The sequence below is a fragment of the Mauremys reevesii genome, linkage group 1 (assembly GCF_016161935.1).
Source record: "Mauremys reevesii isolate NIE-2019 linkage group 1, ASM1616193v1, whole genome shotgun sequence".
Taxonomy (NCBI): Eukaryota; Metazoa; Chordata; order Testudines; family Geoemydidae; genus Mauremys; species Mauremys reevesii.
The window spans coordinates 330,626,889-330,651,067 of NC_052623.1; the positions used below are offsets into that span (position 1 = coordinate 330,626,889).

Genomic DNA, 24,179 nt, shown 5'->3' on the forward strand with positions numbered 1-24,179 from the left:
CATGTTTTGCTGCTGCCAGGAAGACTAAAGAACGATTCTATGTTCTACCATACAGTTTTTGTATCCTGAAGTAAAATCACCTATGCCAGACTCCAGTTGGCTATATATAGCACATGAGAGAGATAAAGCATGTTTTCTTGCCGATTCTGAGACAGATACTGCAGATGTATAATGTTGTTAAAGCCCGAATGTATGGGTTTGTACAGGAGGAATTTACCTACAAATCACTTCCTAATAAAGATAATTTCTTCAGAATAAGCTGTGGAATCAACTCTTGCAATATTGACTAGCCTAATCAAATCATCATTTTTCTAAAGACTGTTTATTAGCAGACAATGTATGTCCAAGTCCAAAATGTATACCCCTTATGCTGTAGTTTTTGTACTTTATATATTTTTATTATTGCTTTTTATATTTTTAGCTAGCACAGAAGTTGCTAAGTGATTGTTAAATTCTATACACACACACACACACACACACACACTATGCTATACTGGAGAAGCAAACACTGTGTGTTCTGTATTCTTTTTGACCGGCTGTTGTGAGTATGTTTTTTAAGACAATCTATTGCAACTCCAATTCAACAGCTATGGATAGTGAAAATTCCTGTAGTAGATGATCCAGTGTCCATCCTTCTTTACTGGAATGTGTGAAAGACTGTATTTATGTTTTAAATTACTTACCTCCTACTTTTTTTAAAAATTACAAATACAAAAACAAAAACAGGTCAAACAAGTCTTTATCTTGTTTGTTTGAAAATATTAACTCTGCAATAATAGACCAGCAAGAAGGAAAGCAAGTCTATAAATGATCCTCTCATATGGCATTCTATTAAACTACCCGGACAGAGCAGATACGAGACAAGCTCAAGGAAGCAGAATCTTTTACGATGTACAGAAAGATCTGTTGTTCTGTATAGCGTTTTGAAGTTGAATTCCGCGCCCCCCCCCATGTGATGTGACAATATGACAAATTTCTTGTAATTTAGCGGTTCTCTGTTTTTTTTGCCTTCAGAACTTGATGCCCTGAGAGCAGTGGCTGCTGGTCGGGCACCGAGCTTTGAAGGTGGTGCTGCCACCAGCAGCAGCATAAAATAAGGTGGCAATACATCATATACCATTCCACCTTTACTTCTCAGCTGCTGCTGGCAGTGGCAATGCCTTCAAAGCTCAGAGCCCAGCCAACAGCTGCCAGCCGCCCAGCCAGTGTTTAATTTTTGTTGAGGCTAAGCTCTGGAACCTCTTTCAATAAAAATTAAGCACTGGGGAGAGGCAGCGGGGTTCTGGGGTGGTGGGGAGCCCATGGGAGCCAGGGGTTGGGGAGTCCATAGGGGGTGCCACACCAACAGGGACGCCAAAATACAAGTTCATCCAGAGTGCTATTTTCCCTAAAGCTGACCCTGTTAGCTCCTTAGCTTGCCAGGGATGCAGAAGGGTATTTCCTCCTCCTTCTCCATATTACCCGTTCAGCAGCGGGAGCACTGAGAGCACAGGAGAAGTTTCTTGCTCTCAGTTCCTGTGATTGGTACCAGAGCAGCTCCTAGCTGCGGGGAGGAGCAAGTGCAAGGAAAGATATGACCAGTGCCTATAGCCTTGGAACAGTGCACGCTCAATCACTCTGTGAGGATGGCACTCATGCAGAATTTGTCCAGCACACAGGAGCAGCATGATGGTGAAGAATGCTCAGTACACGAGGAATATTTAGCAAACTAAGCCATCGAACTTTTACAAGTTTTACTGAGCATCTGTGAACTGAGATTTTCAGAGGTTCATAACTTGGCCAAAGGTAGATGGCTTCTCATGGGGATGCCAATAGGCACATCCCCGGCATTAGGATGATCCATCCCGCTGCCAAATTTCAATTACTTTTCCAAATCTAGAGTGTCTCAATTAAATGGTTGCAAGAATTTTGTTAATAGGAACAAAACAATGTATTTTTCCCTCACCTTGTTCTGAGAAATGGCTAAACCATTTTTGCAGAATATTTTCCAAATAAATTCACCATGAAGCAGACACCCAGCATGAATAATTTCAGCCCAAAGTTCAAGTTTGGCAAAGTTGTGAACAACCAAAAAGAGTGTTGTAATGGAAAGTAGCCCTTATAATAAAAATCTTGCCAGCCATATAAAAAACCCACCACCAACCAAAAAACATTTCCCCTTTGAATGTCTGCTCAAAGCCATCTGTGTAGCTAAGTCAGTTTCACTATGAACACACTGAGGGAGATGGGAGCACATTTTCAAACACTGGAAGTGGAAGCAAAGACATTTTATCAATGATATTTATCAACTAATCTCCCAGACAACTATGAAAGAGGAATCCATATGGCTTACTGCCAAGTTTTACTATATACTACCCACAGATGTTCTGTGAATGACAAGGAATTAAAATATTCATATTTGAAATCTTGGTAGAGCTATTAAAATGTACATTGTATAAAACCAATGTCCTATTATATTCTTTTTGCATTATAGGACCACTGTGATATAAAAGACAAGGGAATGCATGCTGATTAAAATTTTATTCATGTTCCCTCCTCAAATTTCAGATATGCTTGCAATTAAAACACAATTTGCTTAATCACTGAGAGCCGCCAACCCTGACTGTCCTAGAAAACTACATGAACTCTTGGCTGTGGTTTAAAATGAAGAATGAAGACCACTGACAGAACAAGGAGCAATGGTCTCAAGTTTCAGTGGGGAAGGTTTAGGTTGGATATTAGGAAACACTATTTCACTAGGAGGGTGGTGAAGCACTGGAATGGGTTACTCAGGGAGGTGGTGGAATCTCCATCCTTAGAGGTTTTTAAGGCCTGGCTTGACAAAGCCCTGGCTGGGATGATTTAGTTGGTGTTGGTCCTGCTTTGAGCAGGGATTGGATTAGATGACCTCCTGAGGTCTCTTCCAACCCTGATATTCTATGATTCTAAGAGGAAAAAAATCCACTGAGGTAGGGATATAATACTACTACAACTAAATCCACAATATGGGGGCCCATTCACACTTCAAAGTTCTCTTTTCAGCTAGCAGGTACAAAATAGTGAAAAGAGAATCCAGCTCCACAATTTTTATCTTGCTGGGTTCATCATTGTGGTGTCCCAGTGTATCTGTCTGGCAAGGTGTTGGTTATAATTGCTAAGTAGTTATCATTAAAAGTAGACTATTTAAAGAATCAGGTAAAGATTATTCTCCCCTTCATAGAGTATACGGGCTATAAAGTTCCTTTAAATAGCCAAGAGAAATCTCCTGGCACAGGAAAAAGATAGGAGTTGTGCCAGACCCAGAAGAATCATAGAATATCTGGGTTGGAAGGGACCTCAAGAGGTCATCTAGTCCAACCCCTGGCTCAAAGCAGGACCAATCGCCAGACAGATTTTTGCCCCAGATCCCTAAATGGCCCCCTTAAGGATTGAACTCATAACCCTGGGTTTAGCAGGCCCATGCTCAAACCACTGAGCTATCCCCCCAGAGGATATTTCCATATTGCTACAAAGATTCTGCCTTTTATCACAGCTCAATGGAGGCTGCTGTAAATTAGAGTTAATTAATTAGAGTTACGGGGCTGTTCTGGCCCAAATCTGAGTAACACACAGGTGGCTTAAAAGCTACCCTTACCCCATCCTGATGGACTTTATTTTAAGGGACATTTAGGGAAACGCCATTTCTTTACCTGATTCTTTAAATAGTCTACTCACCTAACAGTGAATCTGGCTTAGTCAGGAAGGGCAGGTGAGAGCTACAAGAGACGAGGGGACTAGAGGAAATCCCTGAAGAAAGACAGTAACAGTCAGTCAGGAGACTGGAACAGGTCTCTGGGGAATACTGCACAGGCCCTCCCTAGGAAAAGGAAATAATTTACTATGAGACTGTATATGTTTGTGACCTGGGAGAAGCTGAAGGCAGGAAAGCAGCAAAAGGGGTTTGCTGGCTGGTGTCCCCAAGCCAGAGAGCCTGGGCTGAAGGCAAAAAGAGCAGCAGAGGGAGTTGCCTGTTAGCTCTAAGATGGATAACCAGAACCAAGGGCCAAAGAGGACTAAAGGCAGGGGAGCAATGGAAGAGCTTAAGAACATAAGAATGGCAATACTTGATCAGATCAATGGTCCATCTAACTCAGTTTTCTGTCTTCCGACAGTGGCTAGTGCCAGATGCTTCAGAGGGAGTTAACAGAACGGGGAAATGTATTGAGTGATCCATTTCATCATCCAATCTGAGCTTCTAGCAGTCACAGATTTAGGGACACACAGAGCAGGCAATTGTACTCCTGACCATCTTGACTACTAGCTACTGATGGACCTATACTCCATGAACTCATCTAATTTTTTTTGAACTCCAGTTGCACTTTTGACCTTCACAACATGCCCTAGCAACAAGTTAAACAGGCTGATTGTGCATTGTGTAAAGAAATACTTCCTTTTGTTTGTTTTAAACATACTGCGTATTAATTTCACTGAGTCCCCCCCTGGTTCTTGTGTTATGTGAAAGGGTAAATAACACTTTCCTATTCACTTTCTCCACACCATTCATGATTTTATAGACCTCTACCATAATCCCCCTTTAGTCATCTCTTTTCTAAACTGAACAGTCCCAGTCTTTTTAATCTTTCCTCATATAGAAGCTGTTCTATGCCCCTAATAATTTTTGTTGTCCTTCTCTGTCCTTTTCCAATTCTAATATGTTTTTTGAGATGGGGTGACCAGAACTGCATGAAGTATGCCAGGTGTGGGTGTACCATGGATTTACGTAGCGGCATATTTTCTGTCTTATTAGCTGTCCCTTTCCTAATGGTTCCTAACATACTGTTGGCTTTTTATAGTACTGCTGCTTCACATAGAGCAGATGTTTTCAGAGAACTATTCACAATGATTCCAAGATCTCTGTATTGAGTTGTAATAGCTAATTTAGACCCCATCACTTTGTATGTATAGTTGGGATTATGTTTTTGAATGTGCTTTGCTTACCTGCTGATGTCTCCAGGCCTGAAGAGATGGACCCTGAGGAATTGTGGGGAGAGGAGTGAGGGATGATCCCCTGGCAAGGATACTCACAGTGGAGAGGCTGTGGAGATTTCCACTGTGAACAGCAGGGTTGCATTCAAGTTGGAAGGGCTGAGGTGGCTGTCCTAGTTCAATGAGAGGAGAGGGCTGTGCTAGAGAGCTGCAGCATGGTGAGGAACACCAGGGCTGTACGTTGCATGCACTATTGGGACTATGGTGGGGAATTTTGGACTATGGTTGTGGGACTTTTCTTATGATTTATGTGCACAGAACTGTTGTAATAAATTAACCCCACAAGGGCTATTTGCCCTCACAAAGACCCTTCGGATTATTTCCCATGAAACTGAAGTAGGAAAACTGAGCCAGATTCACTTGTCATGCTGTGGCCTGCCGCAAGAGGGTGCTCCTGGCAGGACTGCCCTAGACACCCTTATTGAAGAGGGGTCATGCTAAAATTTAACCTAATAGGCTATGCGATCGGGGGGTAGTGACGCCAAATACAAGTGAAAGACAGAGTGGATTGGGACAGGTGCTCCTAACTGATGGTGTGGACTCTGTTTAAAGAATCCTAGCTGCCATTTGACCTTCCTCCTGCAGTGTTTAAAGACAGAACTGATCAGATTCAATTGGGAGTCTTTGTTTCTTCTCAGTGAAATCACTGATAGGTTGGTTTAGCTGGATGAGCCTTAGACCTGGTGTGGGGACAGTACTGCAGTCAAAGGTAATGCAGAGGAAGCAGCACTGGTTCCCCTCTACCCAGTGAAATTACTAAAAGCTGAAATCATTAAGTACTGGGAGCTAAGTGATGGAACCTCAGAACACTGCATTGCAGCTAAAGGAAGTGGCGAGCAAAGGCAGCAGCAATGTTAGCAAGCAGAGGCAGCAACAGTGATCAGTACCAGCAGAGATCAGCTGCAGAGGTATCACTCAATCAATCCTCCTTCCCAGGAGCAGGAATTAAACCCACCTGACTGCATCCTTGGATTTTGAGATGTTGGTGACCATGGACAACCAACAGTGGGTGCAGCAGACAGCAAAGGGAATAGCGTGTTAAAGGGACATTCATCTGTCAAGACTTTCACACCACAAGATGGGAAACTGAGGCAAAGAATTACTGTCCAAGATAGTGCGAGGTGGACGTTTACTTATTGTTTGCAAACTTATGAATCACTGTTGTGGTGTTTTGGCAAATTAATGCTGTGTTCCCTCTCCTTTTAACAGAAGTTTTCTTTTGTTATATACTGTGACAGGGTCAGGCCAGATGGCTACAGGAGAGTGATAGAAGGCAGATATATTAGCCCCAGGTTAAGCAGGTCCCTTTTCCTTGGGTAAGGTAATAGGGGCAGTTCCGGAACAATCAGGAACTTGCTGGAACCAATTAAGAAGCTGCTAGAATCAATTAAGACAGGCTAATCAGGGCACCTGATTTAAAAAGGATCTCACTTCAATCAGTGAGAGGTGCACAAGGAGCTGAGAGTGAGAAGGCGTGCTGCTGGAGGACTGAGGAGTACAAATGCTATCTGGCATCAGGAAGAAGGTCCCGTGGTGAGGATGTTGGGAGGAGGTCCCGTGGTGTTGGGAGGAGGCCATGGGGAAGTAGCCCAGGGAGTTGTAGCTGTCACACAGGTGTTACATGAAACACTGCAGACAGCTGTGATCCACAGGGCCCTGGGCTGGAACCCAGAGTAGAGGGTGGGCCCTGGTTCCCCTCATCCCCCCAACTCCCTATTGGATATAGGAGGAGTTGACCTGGACTGTGGGTCCCATCAGAGGGGAAGGTCCCTGGCCTAACCCCCGACCCACTAGGTGGGTCAGCAGAGACTCTGGGGATTGTTTTCCTCCCTTTCCCCGTGCTGGCCAGTGATGAGATTAGGTGAGTGAACAGCAGGTTTGAGCCACTAGCAAAAGTGACCAAACTGAGGGCTGCCGTGAATCTCTGAGGCAAGCAAATCCGCCAATAAGCACAGGACCCACCTAGCCAGAGGAGGAACTTTGTCACAATACAGATTCAGTGCTTGCAAGTTGGAAGTATTATGTAATACTCGCTTACACAAACACAGAGATTTATTAGGACGCAGCACGTACCAACTCCAGCACACACAGGCCAGACTGAATTTCTTGCTAACCCTCTACGTCAGATCAACATAACATACAAGACAACTTCACGCTAAGATAAAGACATAGAACCATCTACTGATAGAGGTGCTGTCTACACTAATCATTACAACTCCCTCCCTCCAGTTAAATAAGAATTTAAATAGTAACTCCTAAAAATCCAGGTAGTTTGCGATTTATGCAGGTTTCTGTGTTCATCTGCCCACTTGAGTCCTGTATTCTGTCATGGACATATTGCTTACAGTTGGATCTAGATATCTGTGAGTGCAAGTTTCATGCCCTCTAGGTTAGACCTATCTCTTGTAGATTGAGATCCTGAGAACACCCTGGCAATTTCTCCTGCACAACCGGTCTCCTATTACAAGCCACAGGAGCCAGCTGGAGTATGTCCAAATCCTCCTCTGCATCCTTTTGGAATGGCTGTTGAGCATCCACAGTGTTTGTCCTCCCCTTTCTTTCAATGAATCACAATGCCAGTTCTTGATGCAGTACAAATGGATGAGGCTTTTGCTTTTTGTATTGGCAAATACAAGTTGTTTAATTTCTCCATCACTGAGGTCCCCTCCACTAAGAGGTCAATTTGGGATTTTTTTCTAGGCTGTTTTTTCCAGTTGCATGGCCACATCTTCTTTCCTGAATGGGCACATATTTTCCCATTTTTCTGGCATCTGGTATCTGGCATGCTTACTTCTGGCCTATCTGTTCCTCCGCCTTCTGGAATTCTGTCCTCAGGTCACTTATGTAATACCACATCACCTACCTGTGCGGGTGCAGGGCTTTGCCAGTTCTTGCTGCCTGAACATCACGTCACAGGAAATCATGGGTTTGCAGAGTCCAAAATCTCATAAGGAGAGTAATGGATAATTGAATCACCGCTGATGTTGGTATGCCAAGACAACAAAGGTGACTTTGTAACCCAATCTTGTTGGTCTTCACTGACTAAGACTTTAAGCAGAGAACCAAATATGTGGTTTATTCTCTCCACTTCCCCATTATTCACAGAGTGGGCAACAGTAGTCCACAGGTTGGTTATCTGGAGATGTCGACAAACCTCGCATAACAACTATGATTCAAATTCCTTCCACAATCAGTGTAGAAGCAGCTTAGTGGACCAAACTGCAACACTACATGTTTCATCAATGCATTCATAACCCTCTCAGTCCTTTTATGCTTCAGGAGTTGCACCACCACATACTTTGAAAAAGTGTGATGCACCACCAGCAAATACTGATTTCCAGCAGGTGTTTCTGGCCTTTCAAGTCAATCTGTATGAACTCCCAGAGCTTAGTATGTTGGAGCATTTCCCCTAAAGGAGCTCTGCCTGTTCTTGCTGGTGTTTTCCTTTGTTGACAAATAAGTACCTAGTCCTTAACATCTGCAGCTATGCCTTACCAAAAAAATCTGTCGGATACTGGGAGAATACCAAGGCCAACCAGAGCTGGAGGGCCTACATCCTGAGTCTGTCGCAACGAACCACATACTTGCACGCCAACATCTGACCCAGGAGTTGGAGGCACGCTCTGGTGGTCATCACAGGGAACCTTGTGACCATGCCAATGAGCTCCCTTACGGTTTTGAATCTGTCCAGAAGGAGGGAGGCTCTGGCTGACGTCACATCCAGAATCGCCCCCAATGAACTCTATGCACTACATCAGTACCGATGTGGACTTGGTGTTGTTTACCAATAGCCCCAGTGTGGTGCACGTGGACAGGAGGAGTGTTACGTGATCCTGTACCTGTGACCTGGAGCCGCCCCTGACCAGCCAGTCGTTGAGGTAGGGAAAGATCTGGACCGCCCCCACACCCTGACACCTGAGGTAGGCCACTACCACAGACATACACTTTGTGAAGCTCTGGGAGCCATGGATAGGCCAAACAGGAGCACAGTGAACTGGTAATGCTCCTGCCCTACCGTGAAGCCGAGGAAACGCCTGTGGCCCTCAAATATATGAATGTGGAAGTACGCGTCCTGTAGATGGAGGGCAGTGTGCCAGTCTCTGGGATCCAGGGAGGGAACGATGGAGGCCAGAGAGATCATGCAAAACTTGAACTTGGAGATATTTAAGAATAGGTTAGATAAATGTCTATTAGGGATAGTCTAGACAGTATTTGGTCCTGCCATGAGGGCAGGGGACTGGACTCAATGACCTCTCGAGATCCCTTCCAGTCCTAGAGTCTATGAATCTAGGAACTTTACCATGTACTGGTTCAGGCCTTGCTGGTCCAGGATGGGCCTGAGCCCCTCTTTGGCCTTTGGGATAAGAAAATAGCAGGAGTGCCATCCCTTGAGTCTGAACTCCGCTGGCACCACCTCCACTGCTCCTAAGACAAGGAGCTGCCTCACCTCCTGCTCAAGTAAGCTCTCGTGAGAGGGGTCCCTGAAGAGGGATGGGGATGGAGTGGGAGAGCCACCCGGCCAGTGCTGAAGCCGAGAGAACATTGAAGAGGGAGTCTGAGGGTTCCTCCACCTCCTCAGCTTGTAGGTTGAGGCTTGATGCCACCCTTTTCAACAGTTCCTGGTGGGCTTTTGTGTCCTCCTATAAGACAGGCAGAGGAGGGGCCATGATTGCCTCATTGGGGAGGATGAGAATGGGCGTGCCACAAGTCCCATTACTTGGTCCCCTTCTGAGTGCAGGACTGGGGATGAGTGCTCCACTGACTCTTCTCTGGGAGGCTGAGAGAGTGAGGCCGATGGTCTTTCCGAGGCTCCAGCCACCAAGCGAGCCACCAACAGAGGCTGTGTTGGGGCCCTCAGGGCCCATTGGTACCATGGTGCTGGCCAGCGAGCCTGGTGCAACTGTACCTGCTGTGGCACCATTGGAGCGGGCTGTCCTGCCTGATTCGCCTGGCCCACTGACTGTCGACTTTCAAGAGAGGCCGGGCTGGCTTACAATCGACTGCTATCCCTGGACAGGGATGAGTGGCAGCAGCGGGAGCGGTGCTGAACACGAGACAGTGATCCCGGCGTGGAGGAACAGGAGTACAGTCTATAGCGGCTGCTCCATAAATGGCTCCAATGGGAGGATCGGCAATGGCAGGGTGCCGGAGATCAACACTTGGGGCTGTGGGAACAATGCTGTGGCAGGGACCTCGAACAAGACAAAGAGTGGGAATGGCATTGACGTCCGTACCACGAGGGGCTATGATAGCTTCTCAAAGATAATGACCTCCAGTGCAATCCATCCCGGTCTTGGCGGGGCCTGCTCTCATCGTAAGGTCTACAGTCCCTCGAGGCAAAGCAGTGCCTGAAACCCCTATTGGTCAGTATTCAGCCAGACAATCCGGTGGGGGTCGATGGGGACCAGCGCAAGCTGTGCACAGGGCAGTCACTGAGCAGAGAACGGCATCAGGAATCTTCCCTCGACCGTGAGCGGTACCATCCAGACAGCAACTGTGTGGGTCCGCATGGCGGCTTGCCTCTGAACCGGGGAGCTGTTGACGGTAGTGCTACCAGTACCAGTAGAGAAATAATGTCTCAAGCCGCCTGGAGGGCCTCTGTCATGGAGGGCACCCGAATGTGGCCACTGGTGTCCGGGGAGGTCAGCTCAGAGTAGGCTGGGCTACTCCGCTCAACTTGAGTTGGAGGCTACGAGGCCGATGGGGACTGAGAGCTAGCCAACACGGGTCTAGTCAGTCTCGCAGCCTTGTTCCGGTGCCTTGGCGGAGAAGACATCTTTACCTTTTTAGAATGTCCCGTAGACAGAGAGCCGACTGGTGGAGGGCACCGTTGGGTCGCCATGCACCGATGCTGCGGTGCTCGGTGCTGACTCGGAGTGGTGCAGCAGTGTCAGGGTCAGGGCCGACTCCATTAAAATGGCTTGGAGCCAAATGTCCCAACCCTTCTTGGTCCAAGGTTTGACGGATCTGCAAATCTTGCTGCGGTCACTTTCCCCTTGACAGGGTAAACAGTCCGCGTGCTGGTCACTCACAGACATAGGCCGTTGGCAAGTGTCACACGACTTAAAGCCCGGAGCATGCCCCAACCCGGGCACACTTAACTGAGAGAGAGTAAGTAACTACGGGCACTACTAACAAACAAAGTCCAAAGAGGGAAAGCTACAGCAGAGCTGAAGCAGAGCATTTCCAAAGCACCTTCCCTGGCAGCAAGAAGGAAGTGAGGGTGGGGGGAGCGCACAGCGCTCTTTATACCGCACCATGGCAGCACCACTCCAAGGGCCACTAGAGGCACTCCCCTACGGGTACTGTTAAGGGGAAAACTTCCAGCACCGGTGCATGTGGCGAGCACGCCCACCTATTGTGGAATGCACATGAGCAATCACTCGAAGAACCACCTCTCTTTAGGGGAAGAGATTGGATGTGAATCCTGGGAAGTGTTATGAACTTCAAAGGATTATACTAAACAATGTCCCAGACAAGAATAGACTTTTGGGACAAACAGTGTCAAATGGTTTACCTGGGTACTCTGTAGGGGAAGGTGAATACAAATTCTCCATATCTGATTATGTAAAAATCCAGCCTTTTGAAGCTACACCCTGAGGAGAGTATCAGAGGGGTAGCCGTGTTAGTCTGGATCTGTAAAAGCAGCAAAGAATCCTGTGGCACCTTATAGACTAACAGACGTTTTGGAGCATGAGCTTTCGTGGGTGAATGCATCCGACGAAGTGGGTAAGTAGTGGAAATTTCCAGGGGCAGGTATATATAAGCAAGCAAGAAGCAAGCTAGAGATAACGAGGTTAGATCAATCAGGGGGTGTATGGGGTGTTCAGGGAGGGGTAGCACCTCTGGTGTAGGGGCATGTCGTGTCCTTCCAGGGCAGCTCGTCCACCTTTGGTCCCCACCTGTCACTCAGCTCTCACCTGTGGCTCCTAGTAGCTGTAGCATGCGCAGCTGCCACACCCCGGGCAACAGCTTCGACAGGCTGTCCAAATCAGGTTGAGGGTAGCCATCGGGCATAGACCTTCGGTGAGATAGGGCCTTGTCTATCCCGAGCATGTGAAGACAGACTCCGGCGGATTGAGCGGATGAGACCTTTTGGAATAGGACCAACGGTCATGAAGGCGGTTTCTGCAAGCGACGTGGTACGCTAAGAGCACGGCAAGACGCGAAAGACGCCCTGGTCAACCACTGCGCCCAGCCCATCTTCAACCGTCTCGACTTTTGTCCTGCCATTGGAGCAAGATGGAATCTGGGAAGAGAGAGTGAGGCTGACTATGCGCACCTCTCCCTCACTTTAATCCAATTTATGCGCAAGTCTTGACATCCTTCCAATTCCCGTAAACTTTAAAGTCCTGTGGCGATGGGCGAGCAATGAAGCAGCAGGTGTGGATACACTGGGAGCTGTAGCCGCGGACCTGCACACAGGCGGCTCAGGTCTAATGGTCGTCTTCTTGCTGACCGAAGCAACAGCTGGATTCGGCGTCTACCTGAGTGACTGAGCAGCCCTCTTTAGGACCGCACTGCTCACCTCCGTAGTAAGAGGAAGGGGCTAGAAAAGGTGCCCTAAACATTGTTTGCTTCATAGAACCCTGACCAGCTTACCGCAGCTGGAGGGGATCCCATCTTATGCGGTCGAATAACAAAATTTCAAACAACAAAATGCAAGGTGACACCACTCATTATTGGTACATGGAATGTACGCACGCTTCAAGACAACCCCTCAGCAGATCGACCAGAAAGAAGAATAGCCCTGGTCGCCAGAGAGTTCGCAAGATTTAACATCGATATTGCAGCCCTGTGTGAAACTCGTCTAGCCAACGAAGGTCAGCTCACAGAAATAGGAGGTGGTTACACATTCTTCTGGTGTGGATGCAGCAGTGACGAACGTCATGAATCTGGAGTTGGCTTCGCGGTTAAGAATCCTCTTGTCCGCAAACTTGCCAGTCTTCCCAAGGGCGTGAACGATCGACTCATGACACTGCATCTTCCACTACCGAGAGGAAAGCGAGTTATACTAATCAGCGCTTACGCACCCACAATGATGAATTCGGATGAAGTAAAGGACAAGTTTTATGAAGATCTCTATGCCCTACTTTCATCCGTGAAGTGCACCGACAGGCTGATTCTACTTGGCGATTTTAACGCGAGAGTAGGATCCGATCACTCTGCCTGGGATGGCGTCATTGGAAAAAATGGAATCGGCAAATGCAACAGCAATGGCCTACTACTATTGAAGACATGCGCGGCTCATGATCTGATCATCACTAATACCATCTTCCGCCTGCCTACTCGCAAAAAGACGTCCTGGATGCACCCACGCTCCAAGCACTGGCATCTCATTGATTATGTCATCGTGCGGAGGAAAGACAGACAGGATGTAAGGGTGACCAAGGCCATGCCGAGTGCTGACTGTTGGACTGATCATAGACTTATCGTCTCTAAATTAAGCCTTTACATCAAGCCAAAGAGACGTCCACAGGGAAACAAAGCTGTGATGAAAAAGATCAACGTCAGTAAACTGAGGAACCCCAACACAGCAGCTTCACTAGTAGAAGATCTTGACAATCAACTCTCAGAGCTGCAATTAGAGGAAAATGTTGAGAGGAACTGGGAACGCTTCCGAAATATTGTGCACTCTTCTGCACTAAAGGTTCTTGGACCCTCACACAGGAAACAGCAGGACTGGTTTGATGAAAACGACGAAGAGATCAAGGCTTTACTTGCTGAAAAGCACCACCTTCACCGTGCTTATCAGAACGACCCGTCGTCAACAGCTAAGAAAAACGCCTTCAACAACATTCGCAGGACCGTACAGAGCAAGCTTCGCAAGATGCAGGACTCCTGGTTGAGTGCCAAAGCAGATGAAATCCAGAAGTTTGCTGATAGAAACGATGCCAAATGGTTCTACGAAGCCCTTAGATCCTTGTACAGACCTCGGCCTTCAGGGAGTTCCCCTCTACTGGACTTAGATGGTGTAACTCTCATTACTGAGAAGACTCTGATTCTACAGCGTTGGGCTGAGCATTTCCAATCCGTACTGAACCGCCCATCTTCCATCAATAATGAGGTGTCATAAACAGTTAGTTAAGGGTTAAGGTCTCTTTTACCTGTTAAGGGTTAACAAGCAGTACCTGATGAACACCTGACCAGAGGACCAATCAGGGACAAGATAATTTCAAATCTCTGTGGAGGGAATTTTTTTTTCTGTGTTTTTGTTTTCTGTTGAGTCTCTCTTGGGAGCTAAGGGAGTCCAGACATTTTAATCAAGTCCTCCCAGGTTTCTGCAGTATTTTTCATCTATTCAGTCTAGTGAGTATTAGAAAGGCGTACTAGTATTATACGTTTATTTCTACATTTGCAATTGTGTGTTTTGCTGAAGGAATCTCTTTATTTCTATTGCTGTTACTTTGCTTTTACTGAGAAAGAAAGAAAGGGGGAGGGGGAATTCTCTCCAGGTTTACAGGTTAGACTCTGTGTATTGTTCCATCCTGGTATTACAGAGATAGTGTACTTTCTTTTTGTTTTTTTTTAATAAATTCTTTTCTTTCTTTTTAGGACTTGATTGATTCTTCTCTTGTTTGCATTTTCACGGGAAGGGGAGGGGGAGGTGAGTCCCTCTGTGTGTTGAGTCAAGGATTTGACTCGGTGTGTATCTCTCCGGAGCAGGCTGGAGAGAGGGAAGGGGGGAGGGGAACTGGCTGTTTCTCTCTCTCTGGTGAGATTCAAGGGGTTTGAATCTGGGTTCCCCAGGGGAAGTTTGGGGGACAGGCAGTGTGTTACCCACTTTAAACTTAACTGGTGGCAGCAGAACCGGATCTAGACTAAGATTAGTTTAGAGGAGCCCATGCAGGTCCCCATCTTGGAACCCAAAAGCTCCAAGTGGGGGAGAAGACCTATGACACGAGGCGATTGACAGAATGCCCCAGGCGGATATTAACTACAGCCTGGACGTTCCACCATCAGAGACTGAAACCCTACAGGCCATCAGTCAGCTGTCCAGTGGCAAGGCCTCAGGATCTGATGCGATTCCAGCGGAAATCTATAAGGATGGTGGTGCAATGCTTGTTGACAAACTCACTCAGCTGTTCCAGTCCTTCTGGAATCAAGGGTCTATTCCTCAGGAATTGAAAGATGCGTCCATCGTACACCTCTACAAGAGGAAAGGAAATTGAAAAGTCTGCGATAATCATAGAGGAATCTCACTGCTTTCTAGCGCAGGTAAGATCCTTGCACGAGTGTTGCTGAATCGCCTGATTGACCACCTGGAACAGGGTCTACTACCCGAGACACAGTGCGGCTTCCGCAAAGAGTGTGGCACTGTGGACATGATCTTTGCAGTCCGACAGCTCCAAGAGAAGTGTCGAGAGCAGAATCGTGAACTGTACACCATCTTCGTGGATCTTACCAAGGCTTTTGACACTGTCAGTCGTGAAGGTCTGTGGCGCATCATGTCGAAGTTTGGGTGCCCTGACAGATTCATCCTGATGGTACGTCAGTTCCACGACGGCATGACGGCTCGTGTTCTGGACGATGGAGAAGCTTCAGAGGCCTTTCCCGTCACAAACGGCGTCAAGCAAGGATGTGTGTTGGCACCGACCCTGTTCAGCATAATGTTCTCAGCCATGCTGTCAGACGCCTCTCAGAACAGTTCCTTGGGAATCAGCCTGAGATACAGGACTGATGGGAAACTGTTCAACCTGCGAAGACTCCAGGCTGTCACCAAAATAAAGGAGACTGTGTTACGAGACCTCCTTTTTGCTGACGACTATGCCCTGAATGCTGGATCAGAGCAGGAAATGCAAGCTAGCATGGATAAATTCGCAGCAGCATGCGATAACTTCGGCCTCTTTATCAACATAAAGAAAACCGAAGTGATGCACCAGCCAGCTCCGAAAGCCCAACACCAAGAGCCCACCATCATAGTGAAGGGACAAAAGCTGCAAGCGGTGGACCAAGTTACATACCTTGGCAGCACCCTTTCTCGCGCAGTGACAATTGACATCGAGGTCAACTGCAGAATCGCCAAGGCAAGTTCTGCATTTGGCGGACTGCTGACCAACGTGTGGGAGCACCGTGGAATAAGCCTTGCTACAAAGCTTAAAGTCTATCGAGCAGTAGTGCTAACTACCCTGATGTATGCCAGTGAGACTTGGACTGTATACAGGAGGCACGCTAGGCAACTGAACCATTTCCACATGACTTGCCTCCGCAGACTTCTGAGGATCCGGTGGCAGGATAAGGTGCCAGATACAGAAGTCCTCTCTAGAGCAGGCCTACCGTCAGTTTACACTCTGCTTATGAAAGCCCAGACACGCTGGGCAGGCCATGTTGTAAGGATGCCAGACCACCGCATCCCCAAACAGCTCTTTTATGGTGAGCTGTCTCAAGGAAAGCGATCGCACGGGGGACAAAAGAAGCGATACAAAGACACGCTGAAAGCCTCTCAAGTCCCTGGATATTGACATCACCTCCTGGGAAACCCTGGCACAAGACCGGTCGACATGGCGTACGCTGATCCACCAAGGCTGCCAGACATCTGAAGCCAGAAGGATAACCATAGCACAAGAGAAGCGAGCACTCCGTAAAGCCAGAGCTGTAAATGCTATAACAGTGGTGCCCACACATGTCTGCCCGACATGTGGCAGAACATTCCGTGCCCATATTGGCCTTACCAGCCACCTGCGGACGCACTGTGGACAGCTCACAACCTGCTAGATGTCAAGGTCTTCTTCGAATACGATGGACGAACATCATCATCAGATCAATCAGGGAGGATGAGGCCCTGTTCTAGCAGTTGAGGTGTGAAAACCAAGGGAGGAGAAACTGGTTCTGTAGTTGGCAAGCCATTCACAGTCTTTGTTTAATCCTGAGCTGATGGTGTCAAATTTGCAGATGAACTGAAGCTCAGCAGTTTCTCTTTGAAGTCTGGTCCTGAAGTTTTTTTGCTGCAGGATGGCCACCTTAAGATCTGCTATTGTGTGGCCAGGGAGATTGAAGTGAAGTGTTCTCCTACAGGTTTTTATATATTGCCATTCCTAATATCTGATTTGTGTCCATTTATCCTTTTCCGTAGAGATTGTCCAGTTTGGCCGATGTACATAGCAGAGGGGCATTGCTGGCCTATGATGGCGTATATAACATTGGTGGACGTGCAGGTGAATGAACTGGTGATGGTGTGGCTGATCTGGTTAGGTCCTGTGATGGTGTCGCTGGTGTAGATATGTGGGCAGAGTTGGCATTGAGGTTTGTTGCATGGATTGGTTCCTGAGCTAGAGTTACTATGGTGCGGTGTGCAGTTACTGGTGAGAACATGCTTCAGGTTGGCAGGTTCTCTGTGGGCAAGGACTGGCCTGCCACCCAAGGCCTGTGAAAAAGTGTGGGATCATTCTCCAGGATGGGTTGTAGATCCCTGATGATGCGTTGGAGGGGTTTTAGCTGGGGACTGTATGTGATGGCCAGTGGAGTCCTGTTGGTTTTTTTCTTGGGTTTGTCTTGCAGTAGGAGGCTTCTGGGTACACGTCTGGCTCTATTGATCTGTTTTCTTATTTCCTCGTGCGGGTACTGTAGTTTTGAGAATGCTTGGTGGAGATTTTGTAGGTGTTGGTCTCTGTCTGAGGGGTTAGAGCAGACGCGGTTGTACCTCAGTGCTTGGCTGTAGACAATGGATCTTGTGGTGTGCCCGGGATGGAAGCTGGAGGCATGAAGGTAGGCATAGCGGTCGGTAGGTTTTCGGTATAGGGTGGTGTTAAATGTGACCATCGCTTATTTGCACCGTGGTGTCTAGGAAGTGGACCTCTCGTGTAGATTGGTTCAGGCTGAGGTTGATGGTGGGGTGGAAGCTGTTGAAATCGTGGTGGAATTTTTCCAGAGTCTCCTTCCCATGGATCCAGATGATGAAGATGTCATCAATGCAGCGTAGGTAGAGAAGGGGCGTGAGTGGACGGGAGCTGAGGAAGCTTTGTTCCAGGTCGGCCATAAAAATATTGGCATATTGTGGGGCCATGCGGGTGCCCATAGCAGTGCCACTGATCTGGAGATATATATTGTCATCAAATTTGAAATAGTTGTGTGTGAGGATAAAGGCACAGAGCTCAGCAACCAGTTGTGCTGTGGCATCATCAGGGATACTGTTCCTGACAGCTTGTATTCCATCAGTGTGTGGGATGTTTGTGTAGAGAGCCTCTACATCCATGGTGGCTAGGATGGTGTTTTCTGGAAGGTCACCAATGCATTGTAGTTTCCTCAGGAAATCAGTGGTGTCACGGAGATAGCTGGGAGTGCTGGTGGCATAGGATCTGAGTAGAGAGTCCACATATCCAGACAGTCCTTCAGTGAGGAGAGGATCACTGTCTGCCATAACAGTTCCTGGAACATGAAGTTCAAACGCCCAAGCTGTATAAATGAAAGACTGAACAATTCATGGGTGTGCTAGTTCTGACCTAAGGCTGTTGTGAACTTGCAACCACAGAAAAAACCCTTTGAGAGGCTTGAAGGACTGATGCCTATCAGAGGCCTTGTTGGAGTTGGGGCAGACACTGGCCTGTTTAGGCAATCTGGGTTGCTGGGAATACTACAGTGTAGGCAGGGAACCATGCTGCCTGGAAAAACACTCTGGTCAGAAAGGAGAGAGGGGGAAAGGTCTCCATCTAAGAGAGGTGATGAGTGATGAGCCAAGAGCCTAAAGTAGCAGCCCTTGATAGACTACAGAGAGGAATACAGGTGCAGCTGCCCTGAATTGTGACATACATCACCTGCTTTTGGGCTCCTGACTCTCCCCTTCTACACAGTTTTGCTTCCACTTCTCTGGGGGAGTTAGCTTGTGCTTCTGTGTCCTGCTCATACTTGCCCCCCACTCCTAAGAGGAAAGCAGGGAGGTAATGAGGGAAATGAGCAGGTTTAAAACAAATAAAAGGAAGTTGTTCTTCACACAGCGCACAGTCAACCTGTGGAACTCCTTGCCTGAGGAGGTTGTGAAGGCTAGGACTATAACAGGGTTTAAAAGAGAACTGGATACATTCATGGAGGTTAAGTCCATTAATGGCTATTAGCCAGGATGGGTAAGGAATGGTGTCCCTAGCCCCTGTTTGTCAGGCAGGAGACAGATCACTTGATCATTACCTGTTCAGTTCACTCCCTCTGGGGCACCTGGCATTGGTCACTGTCGATATACAGGATACTGGGCTCGATGGACCTTTGGTCTGACCCAGTATGGCTATTCTTATGTTCTTAAATATCACATATAGAGCGACAAAAAACTTGGCACCTCTGGGGTGATCCCACTGACACCACTGTCCATGCTTGCCCTTCTCCAAGACCTTGTAAGTTTCAAGAAGAAAATCAGCAATTACTATGTGGAATGACACTAAAAGGTTTTTTCCTCTCTGTGGTTATCAATACCGCAGAAACAGGAAAGGCAACTGCTGCTCACATGTACAGTGGCACTGCGCAGCCACGTATCAAAGAGAAACTAAGTTCTGCCTTCACAGTCTAACAAACCATGAGAAGAGAGTCCTGGCATCATAAGGTATACACCAGATGCCTGCTGAATGTGGTTCTGACTGGCTCCAGGAGGACAAATACCACCCAAGTTCAAAGAAGAGAATGGCCCTTTTATACATAAGGGAAACCAGCCTTTACCATACGTTGATAGAATATATTTACTGAATTTAATTTTTTTCCTGTGGTATAATGAACATTTTCCTTTTTAATAAATTGGAGCAGGTCATGTGGTTATGACTCCTGATGTTAGGAAACCAACACGTCATCTGACAAATCTAGTCTGAGGCCTGATTAAACTTTTTAAAAGAAACCTTTTACAATTTAGCTTCATAGCTGCTACAGAGACAAAATAAATCCAGTGATACATTATGAAATGAAACACTAAGCAAAGATTACAAGGTTACAAGTGTTTCTTTTTCTTTTAACTGCTTACTTTGGCACTTTAGGTGACCTCTGTTTGCTATATGCACACTGTTTAAAACAGCTTTGTGTAGAAATAAAAAAAACAAGTATTCTGAGAAAGAAGAGCTATAGAACAAAAGATTATTTTTTGTTATTTTTTTCAAAACATCACTGAAGATACTGCTCGTCTAAAGAACATATGCTTTTAAACTTATTTCTGAAACAATCCTTTTTGACCCAGAATGTCTGTTTTCCCCCTTTATAAAGGCTTGGATTCTGATAGTAACCCTGCACATTGACCAATTTGACAAGCAAGCATTGAAAGTTCTCAACTTTATCCATTTCCTCAAGATCAATAAAAAGAAAAGTTCAAAATATTTACCTCATATACATTGAACTGTGATTGCCCTCTAGACAATTCCCTATAACTTGTTGTGAATTCTCCAATGAAATCATGGCTAGGAAAAAAAAAAAGTTTTCAAATCAACACATACACAATATAAACTACTTTTCCATTAATTACAAAAATACATCTAAAGTGAAGTAGAGCTGACACATGAATAGACGTGAGAAAAGCCATGATAGCAAAAGATTTGTTATTCTGTTGACTTAAATATAATGTATGTTCATTACTCTTCCCTCAAAATCATAATTATAGATTTGATTAAATCCATCTGATAGCTTATGTTAACTGTACCCAACACAGAATGAAGAACTAGATTGCAAATTTACAACCAGCACTGAATAAAGACTGTGCACTGTGAACAGAACCTGAAAGGAATGGTCAACAGTCCTCTATTCTCTCTCTGGCTCCCCACCTGCACCATGACAGAGTGCGAGTGTGTGTCTGAGAGAAGAGTGTTGGGTGGGAAGGGGAAGGAAGTAATTTGCAATTGGGAGAAGTCAGTCCTGAACTATGCTGATTTGTGCACTGGAGGGGAAGAGCCAAGGCTCTAGTCACTCCTTTTACCTGTCCGCCTACCTGCTTGGGAGGGGAAAAATAGTGGCTCTGCAGATACTGCTCACCCCCCTGTGCTAGAATCCACTGATCACATAGTTCGTTCAGCAGATTAAGGGAATGCTTTGTGGAGGGACAGACCTCAGTATTGAAGCAAAAATTATATTAATAAAATTATTATAACTAACTTCTTAAAAGTTTTTACAAACTTGTTTTCACCTTTATTGAATATAACTACAAAAATGTTATAGCCAAAATGCATGAACATATGACAATATACACGTTTAGCTAATTATGTTACAAAATGTTAAAGCTAATCAAAACATTCCAAAAAGGTTTCTGCTTCTAGCGCTCAAGAACAAGCAAACAAATCATGTAAACACTTTAGGAAGGAACCTGATTGTAAGGGTTGTGTTATCAAAGCAATAAATCTAGAGGTAAAGTGGACCTATAATACCCACCCACTTCTTTTCTTTCAAAAGAAAAACTTGAGTTTAAATCCATACAAAAAGTTCCAAAATTATCCTTACTTCAATTAATTTATTTTGTAAATATACTAAAGTATTTATTCTTTAAAAAAGAATATTGGAAAATATTTATGGAGGAACTCACGTTTCCACTTAAATCTTTGGTGTTTGTTTCTCAAACGCCTAAGATGGCATAAGCTTATTTTAACATGTATATTTGGAAATATTTTGTAACTAAATGCAAGCCTTCATATAAGAACTGCCTAATATCTTTGTTATATGAGTAGTAAAATATTTAATGTACAAATATAACTATTTAATGCTAGATTAATTACTAAATATATAACACTATTAAAGTACATAATATTTATATTAATTGGGAATTAATTAATTACTGGCAACACACAAGTAAAACCTCACCCATTGCAAAAATACAAGAAAATCTTCATTTCAAAATCTGTCATGTAGAACAACAACTTAGGCCAAAGACTTTCCAAGAGTTATTTAATTTTAATAACTACTTTAAGAACCAAAAACTTGTAAAAGGAATAGAGGTTTCAACTTTTTCAAAACAAAATTTTATTTCCTGTGAAAGTAATAAAAATTTTAAAAATCTCAGAAGAAATAACTTCTAAAGTTAGTTTTAACTGCTATCTAAATCTTTTCTGCCATCAAAAAAGCAATTAAAATGACAATATTCATTAACCAAACAGCATATTCAGAAGCGAAAAGTGTCAACTAGCCAATAAAGCATAAAGCCAATTAAAAAAAACCCAGAAGCCAACTTGAATCTAAGCATTAGATCTCTTCATGTTCAGCATGGAGCCTAGTATTGGGAGTAGTTTCCTGCTGTACTTGGTGATGTGGATCTCAACATCTACTGGAGGAAGAAGAGGAGGAAAGGTGCACAACAAATCTTTTCTTCTGAAACAAGTTCAAGTGGAGAGCTTCACCCACACTCTACAGGTTGACCATGCCCAGAATTACTACTATAGACCTAGGGCTTACAATAACCCTTGGGTAAACAAACTTGCAGATCCTGTTTGGAATTATTATTAGAGAGTAGCTTCAATATTGCAAAGTCCAAGCAGCTCTCATACCTTTAGTGAGCTTTGGAAATTATGCAATGATTGGGCCTTTTCTACAATAATCTAAAAAGGATATTAGTTTAAACAAGGAAGTAATTATGTGGAACTATACTCCTTTCTTGATACACATACATAATAGCTATTGACATTTTATGCATATCTAATTCTTATTAAAGAACAATTAACCTCTAAGATTGATTTTAAAATACACAACATTTTCACAATCCAATTTTAGTGATTTGTAATACAGAAGTATCTTACCTTCCATCTCTATCCCAATCATACACCTCTATTTTAATCGTTCTGCAAAAAAAAAATGTTTTTAAAATGCACGTTTTCACTAAACACCATGCTTAATATTTGAAAACAAAATATGCTAATAAAAATGAACTCTGTTTTCAAAGATTAATTTTCCTTTAAAAGCAGGAAGCTCAGACAGTTTGGCTGTTTGCTCAGTTTAAGTAGAAAATACTTTCTTGAGCGATTTAGTTATGATTTCCCATTATTTAACATTTTTAGCCATCTAGCACCCTACAAAAAACATTTTATACCAGCTAAGATTTAATACTAAATTCATTTTAGTCCAAGTAATTTTCTTCAAATAAAAAAAGAGTTAATGAAAATAAATAAAATTAAAATTTCATTAAAGACAAAGTTATTCTTTTTACATGGGATTTATGGGATCATTTCCACAGAATATGCCTCAGGTGCAAGCACAAAACAAATTAGAAGATTTAGGAGTGTACATTCCTTTCTAATACCGTCTCTCACATATTGATAATGCAGAAAGTTCAACAGTGGGGTGCTCCAGAGTTCCAGATAGGATTAGTGTTATTTAATATGTCTCTTAATGATCCGGAAAAGGGAATGGACAGTGGGCAGGCAAAATTTGATGAAGAGAAAAAAGTTATTTAGGTTAGTCAAAAACTAGAAGACCGAGGAACTTCAGAGGGACAATGCACATTGAAAGTAATCATATGAACTACCTTACACATTTCTTGGTTCTTAACTGAAAGTAACTAGTCAGGAAAAAGACCTGTCACTGGGGTCAGCTCAATGAAAGCCTCCACTAAACATACTGCAGTGGTCAAGAGATAAGACTGTGCCAGCAGAGAAAAGAAAACCCTTGCCCCTTTAAGGAACGCATCACTCTTTTGCCCCCCTGTTCCTCATGGGCTTGGGGGGGGGGGGCTCTGACGGATTAAGCAAGAATAGGAGGAAGTGGCATAATCCTACTGGTACTTATACACTCAAGGGGCAGGTTTATAAACACTTCCCCCTATCCAAACTGCTATTCTGCACCCAGGACCAACACATCCCTCCTCTTTGGGACTAGAGTAGGACCAGATTTGCCCTTTGGCATCTGAGATAGAATTACCAAGTTGGCATGGGTGCTGTGGGTATTTTCACCTTCTTTTCAGCAGCTCAGGGACCCAGTGGATAGATTAGATTGTAAAACTCATGTTGTCATAACACAGCAGGCACCCAGTGCAGGTGCTTGCACAAAAGGGGTCTGGTTCCCTGATAAACAGGAATGGAAGCAAATTAGAAGAAGGCATCTCCTTAAGATGGGGAATAGAGTACTGGCTTCTAAATCTGGTACAGTGAGGAGACAAATCTTTTTTCTCAAACCATCATCTTTCATGTGAGGAGAGGGCACTGGGATCCCAGCTGGAGGGCATAAGCACCCTAAAAATGGGGGCTGAAAGGATAGAAGGGGGAGTAGGGGACAAGAGTGAGAGCTTAGCGAGTTTGGGGGAG

The 24,179-nt window shown here is 45.1% G+C and overlaps 1 protein-coding gene across 17 annotated transcripts in view; it reads right to left on the reverse strand.

Moving 5' to 3' along the window:
• The window catches only part of CPNE8 (copine 8), a 240,245-nt gene that overhangs the window by 102,098 nt on the left and 113,968 nt on the right, over nucleotides 1-24,179 (reverse strand). For 8 of the 17 annotated variants that reach the window (XR_005591486.1, XR_005591495.1, XM_039515855.1 and 5 more), the window contains exons 10-13: nucleotides 22,680-22,721; nucleotides 20,288-20,363; nucleotides 19,268-19,319; nucleotides 18,756-18,859 (exon numbers count right to left, since the gene is read on the reverse strand). Coding sequence is in view for 11 of the 17 variants with exons in the window: in XM_039515855.1 (XP_039371789.1) it covers nucleotides 18,756-18,859; nucleotides 19,268-19,319; nucleotides 20,288-20,363; nucleotides 22,680-22,721 (274 nt within the window). In the remaining 6 variants the exon portion in view is untranslated. Of the gene's footprint in view, nucleotides 1-3,693; nucleotides 3,836-18,750; nucleotides 18,860-19,267; nucleotides 19,320-20,287; nucleotides 20,364-22,679; nucleotides 22,722-24,179 lie in introns of all 17 variants that reach the window. The other 9 variants (XR_005591489.1, XR_005591488.1, XR_005591490.1 and 6 more) reach the window with 4 other exon arrangements.